We start from the raw sequence: 6,499 nt of genomic DNA, 5'->3' as shown, positions 1-6,499 counted from the left end.
TTGAAAAAAGTGAAAAGAAAGCACTTTAATCTAATGGAGAAAACAACTAGAATCAATGCTCTGTGGATGAACAGGAAGTAGTGGTAGGGTGTGACTCAAAGGGATCTGGCGCCCTCTATCTTGCAATGCACTGCTTTGTGCAAAAGGAGAATTCTGGCGATTGAAGAAGAAGAAGGAGGAGGGCATTCTGAGATTTGTTTATGATTGGCGGAGCGCTGAACCAATAGCGGAGGAGTTGGTTTGTGTGTGTGTCGCTAAACTCGTCCTCTTCTCTCTCTCCGTCTCTCTCTCTCATCCCTCCGTTCTCATTCTATCCATCCGCAGGGCGAAGGGTGAAGCCTGATTGGACGAACACAGGACCCCGACGTTAGGGTGCCAAGGCATTTAAGCGTGTCCCCACTTCCTACTTCCTGTAGGCCTACAGGAAGTAGGAAGTGGGAGGAGGTCTCTACTTCCTGTTCCCCTGTAGGCCTACAGGAAGTAGGAAGTGGAGGAGGTCTCTACTTCCTGTTCCCCTGTAGGCCTACAGGAAGTAGGAGGTGGAGGAGGTCTACTTCCTGTTCCTCTACAGGAAGTAGGAAGTGGAGGAGGTCTCTACTTCCTGTTCCTCTACAGGAAGTAGGAAGTGGAGGTCTAGGAAGGCTCGGAGGTTTTCAGGGCGTCGACTTTGGTCTCCAAGTCTGAGATCTGGAAAAACACAAAGCAAAGCTTCATGAAAGCCCAAATACATGTAAGACAACAATTACTTGTTTTCCAGTAGCGTAAAGTAACTAAGCACACTCCACTACATTTATATGAGAACTTTAGTTACTACTCTCCTAGTTTTGCGTAGCCAGACAACTATTCCACAATCTCCGAATGCTATATAGAGTCTGGAACAGAAGCTCCCGAACGGTGAGTATCGGAAGTAGTCACTGCTGCACAGAACTGTAGTCCCCTGGTAGTCCCATTGGAAACATAACAGAAACACACTCACACAGACAGAGTCATTCGGGCAGCATATTCTTGTTATGAGTGTATAGTTTAAAAAAATATTTGAAAACATCATGGAAGTAACACCAACAACACCAGAGAAAGACAAAATAACGCCCGAAAAATAATGAAAGGAGACTTATCGCTTCCAGAAGGACATGTTATTGCTACTGCACCAAGGGAGCGGTTGCGTCACATCCGCTTTATCTCGCACTCATCGTTTCTATTTCCGTGCCCCAGACTGTATGCCGGGACATAGCAGCTAAATGTGGCATTAAAAAATAACACATTTCTATTGAATATCGTTGACTTGTTTTTTCAAGGGTAACTGTTGTATAATCACAATATTACACTTGAGGGTGGGTGTTATCGGGAATATGGGCACTTCTGCGCTTCTTAAGGAACTCGCTCTCTATCATTTTAGCCATTTTAAAGATTTTGATTTCAGTGGTGCGTACAAGTGAATGAATATGTATTTATGTAAGCCCAATAAGCCACAAAGATGCACTGCAATCTTTCATGGGCAGATGTGACTTATGGGGGCAAGTGGTGTTACTGTAAATAGTAATTAAGAAATCGCCAGCTTAGTGTGTCTAAAAATAGCCTACATATTCAGCCACTTACTTGTACGCATGAATTGAAATCAAAATCGCTAAAATGACTAAAAGTATAGAAAGCAGTAAATGAAAACATTTTAACACTCATCTTTTCTTTTCTCTGATTACAATCTAAAATATGAACCCTTGTTGTAAAAATACAAAGTTGTCCTTTAAGTCAGGGGTCTTCAACGTTTTTAGGCCAAGGACCCCTTAGTTGAGAGAGAGATGAAGCAGGGACCCCCACAACCTGTTCATAGATTCCATATAGTTTCATCGTTTGACAACTGTGTATTTTGGATTCATGTCAATGTGTGTTTTCAGATATTTAACCACTTGAACCGTCAATACTTAAAGGTGATACACCATGAAATTTCACTTTTCCTATTTTAAAACCTTTTTTTGGGGTCCCACTAGCACCTTCTATCCTCACAAAGTCCCATTTCAGACCGTTGTGTCTTTCTCTGGTTTTGGGAAGGTGGAGGTTAAAAGCATCCCACAGGTTCTCAAAACAGGCTGTCTAGAATTGCTGCCGTCGCTGACGTCAGCGACGGCCGTTTTTGAAGAAAAAAAATTATTATTATTATAAACTTGACCTTTCAGTCTGTAGTTAGTCTGCTCTTTTTCCCCTCTTTTTCCCCTCTTTGCCGAAAATAGGCGATCTAGCGCGAGGCATTGTGAGTAGATCTGCTATTTTTGGCTAAAGTTCTCAGAATATGGATGCTAGGGTTCAAGTGGTTAATATAAAAAGGGGGAAAAAGTTTCTATCGCACAAAGATTTGGAGGACCCCCTGTTGAAGACTTTAAAGGCCCTGTTCAGGGAATTAAGCTATTTCTTTATAGAAACATTTTTCAAGTAGAATGACTATTTCTGAACCACTGTTAAAAAAATTGGAACTTTATATTGCAGCATTGTGATATAAGACTGCTTTACGTTTTTTAATCATAACTGGGGTGTCATATTTTAATGCTTGTCACCGTGGTGCGTAATCTGCGCATCACGGTGATAGCTATTAATTAATTTAGCCTATGAGATCAGTTACTAGGCAAATTCATCCCTTCTTCCTGCTAGCCTGGTCGCTAACGCTTGTTGTTCACACTGTTGTTGTTGCTGCTGCTCCTGCAGTGTTCTCTCTCCCAAAACATTACTCTGTTGTGTGACAAACTGGGAATACCCTTGTTATCATCTTTATTTGACTGAACTCCCCCTTTAAGTATTAATAACAGCAGTGATTCAGTACCTTCTCCTGCAGACTCTCTGCCTCTTCTTTATGTGAAGCTTCAGTTTGTTTCTGAGTCTGACGCTGAGCTGACTCCTTCTGCAGGTACTCTGTCTCTCTGTGCACACACACACACACACACGCACGCGCACACGCACACACACGCGCACGCGCACACGCACACGCACACGCGCACACGCACACGCACACGCACACACACACACACACACACACACACACACACACACACACACACATTTGAAATGTGTATTTATGACCACATAAACAGAAGTACAAGGAAGCCTCATACAAAGGTCATAAACAATGACTAATGACTAATAATATGAAAGTACAGCCAGTTACAAAGAGCCTAAATGGCTAATCATTGTTACATTCAATACTTGTCAGACAGCGGACCCAAGTCATGGGTAGAGGAAGCAACGCCTCCTCCAAATTGAGCGGCTTCCTATAATGGCTGACACTGAGCAAAACCTTGCTAACTGTTTGGCCCTCCTTTTACTTACTTACTTTACTTTACTTTATTTGTTTATTTAGACGGGACAATGCATATTAATGAACACTACATGAATGCAATGTAAATAAGCCGGAATTAGCAAGAATGCTAAATTTCATCCGTAGTCCCCACATGAAGACAAAACAATGTATACCAACAAACAGTAACCCTACATTAGGAGAGGGCGCCTAAGAACATACATACAAATACTATTTTTCCTGAACCAAGAAAAAGAAAAACAACAAAACAACACATATTACTAACAGTACCCTACATTAAAAAAGGATAGTTCAAAATAGTTTTGGAGAGGCCTGCCATTTGTAAGCCCCTCACAACCAACTTGTGCACATGCCCTACTAGGCTGCCAAAGATAAAAACTAAAGGTTTGCATCTGTAGCCTAGCTGTGAGATGGTCTGCACTAGCTGTTGATATTTCAGCACTTTGGTCATTTCACACACACACACACAGTTTATATTTTATATTGTTATGTTGTTCTCCTTCTGTCCTGAATCTCCTGATATGTCCAATTCCATCCCAGAGGAGGAGAGGAGATGTTTGTTCTGTGAACTTGATGAAATAGAAAATGAGGCTCACGTTTTTGTTTTATTGTCCTAAATATGGCGATATACTGTATGAGAGGTATTTGTTAATAAGATGTCTTCCATCTGTGATGATTTCCTTGACCTAGACGACTTTTATGAAAAACTTGAGATAATGTTTTGCCAAAGGAGTGTTTATTGGGTCATATTTTATTTGTCAAGCTTGGGAGAAAAGACAAAACACTGTATAAAACTGAATGTATGACTATATTGTAAACTTGAAATGGTGTCTTATAAACCCATGAGGGTTGGGCACTATGTGTGCAGGACACCATAATAAACTAATCAATCAAAATCGAAAAAGGGCGAGGTCTGGTTTCCTCTGCCATCGGTGTACATGCTCCTCCGCAGTAGTATCTCCCTATCATTCATACGTGGACTACTGGTATTCTCTCTGTGTTCTCCTGCTATGCCACTACAATGTGGAACGCTCTACCGAAGGCCTTAAAGGAGTAGGGCTGTCTTCGACTCAGGATTTATCAAGTCGATTCGAGTTGCGGGGGTTAATCCGACGCGTCGACGAATCGTTTATGTGTAAAAAAAAAAAAGTTGTGCTTTAATGACTGGAGAGGAGGCGCGACCGCGACGCATTGATAGAGTACCGGTACAACAGCTGTTGTAAACCACTATGATTGGTGGATTCTCTGCTTTGAAAACTGCCTGGTTGTAATGATTGTATGCCTCTCCAAGGCTAAAGGAACAGGGCTAAAGCGCTAGCATGCTAACGATTTAGCCCTGTTCCTTCAGGAGGAAAAACAACACCAAAGTAGGCTAAAGGTAACAATAATGTAACATCACTGCGTCGATGCAGAGCGACACACGGCTGCATCACAATGCAAGCAAATTGTCATAATCTAAAACTTTTTAAGAAGTCCTCTACTCCACCGCAGTCCTCTGCCTTAGACCACCACCACAGAGCCACACTCAGCGAGTCAGCGGCAGTGAGTGAAAGTGAAAGTGCATCGCGCTGCTGCTTCTTGGTCAGCTTTAACAAGTAGAATAACAACAAGTCGACGCATTTCCTTTCAAAGCGGTTAACTTCAAAATAAGAGCACCTTGTTATATGATCAAGGCAACTTTCAAGTCACGTGAACTGGTTTTATTTTTAAGTCTAGTTGCAAGCAGTAGGAAGTATGGACTAAATAGGAAGAACATGACAGTCCAGCGCTCTCATACCGCACCGGTGTGATAAAAAATAATATATTTTTGACGGCTCGACTCAAACAATTGGCGTCGATTCCGGGGGCTTAAAACGACGCGTCGATTCGTCGAATTTTTGAAGACACCCCTATAAAGGAGTGTGAATTCCTAACTTCCTTTGCTACTCCAAACTGGTAAAAGAAAACAAAGCCTATCCTTACCTCGCCCTGACCCTTCTATTGTAAATACATTTTATTTTGCATTGTTTTACAACTGTTTTCTGACAATAATCTTCTGCACAGTACTGTGTTCTGTCTGTCTGTCATTCAATGTTATATGAGTTAAATATCTATCATAGTACTGTGTTCTGTCTGTCTGTCATTCAATGTTATATGAGTTAAATATCTATCATAGTACTGTGTTCTGTCTGTCTGTCATTCAATGTTATATGAGTTAAATATCTATCATAGTACTGTGTTCTGTCTGTCTGTCATTCAATGTTATATGAGTTAAATATCTATCATAGTACTGTGTTCTGTCTGTCTGTCATTCAATGTTATATGAGTTAAATATCTATCATAGTACTGTGTTCTGTCTGTCTGTCATTCAATGTTATATGAGTTAAATATCTATCATAGTACTGTGTTCTGTCTGTCTGTCATTCAATGTTATATGAGTTAAATATCTATCATAGTACTGTGTTCTGTCTGTCTGTCATTCAATGTTATATGAGTTAAATATCTATCATAGTACTGTGTTCTGTCTGTCTGTCATTCAATGTTATACGAGTAAAAAAAGAAAAGGACCTAAATTGAAACAAGCAATAGGCTTTTTTGGGTGTATCCTTTTAGTTGACCTTGTACCAAATTAATTAACTGTACTGTCATGAAACTGTACCTTTTACTATGCAAAACTGTAATAAAGTCTTCAATCAATCAATCAATCAATCAATCAATCAATCAATGTCTCTCCATCATAACATACTTGTGTTGGTATTCTCTCTCTCTCTCTCTCTCTCTAGTGTTTCTCTATGACTCTCTATCACATACTTGTGTTGGTATTCTCTCTCTCTCTCTCTCTCTAGTGTTTCTCTATGACTCTCTATCACATACTTGTGTTGGTATTCTCTCTCTCTCTAGTGTTTCTCTATGACTCTTTATCACATACTTGTGTTGGTATTCTCTCTCTCTCTCTAGTGTTTCTCTATGACTCTCTATCACATACTTGTGTTGGTATTCTCTCTCTCTCTCTCTCGTGTTTCTCTATGTCTCTCTATCACATACTTGTGTTGGTATTCTCTCTCTCTCTAGTGTTTCTCTATGACTCTCTATCACATACTTGTGTTGGTATTCTCTCTCTCTCTCTCTAGTGTTTCTCTATGACTCTCTATCACATACTTGTGTTGGTATTCTCTCTCTCTCTCTCTCTAGTGTTTCTCTATGACTCTCTATCACATA

General features: G+C 40.5%; 1 protein-coding gene across 1 annotated transcript in view; it reads right to left on the bottom strand.

The window, feature by feature from the left end:
- Nucleotides 1-502: 502 nt before the first annotated feature.
- Nucleotides 503-6,499, bottom strand: part of LOC308284382 (neurabin-2-like) — a gene marked incomplete at its 5' end in the record, with an annotated part of 63,155 nt that continues 57,158 nt past the window's right edge. The window contains 2 exons of the mRNA XM_080724981.1: nucleotides 503-687; nucleotides 2,810-2,906. Coding sequence (XP_080581107.1) covers nucleotides 634-687; nucleotides 2,810-2,906 — 151 coding nt within the window. The 3' untranslated portion in view covers nucleotides 503-633. The remainder of the gene's footprint in view (nucleotides 688-2,809; nucleotides 2,907-6,499) is intronic.

Source organism: Nannobrachium achirus, assembly GCF_963921795.1.
Source record: "Nannobrachium achirus genome assembly, chromosome: 4".
NCBI classification, from domain to species: Eukaryota; Metazoa; Chordata; class Actinopteri; order Myctophiformes; family Myctophidae; genus Nannobrachium; species Nannobrachium achirus.
This window is presented reverse-complemented; position numbering and strand designations above follow the sequence as displayed.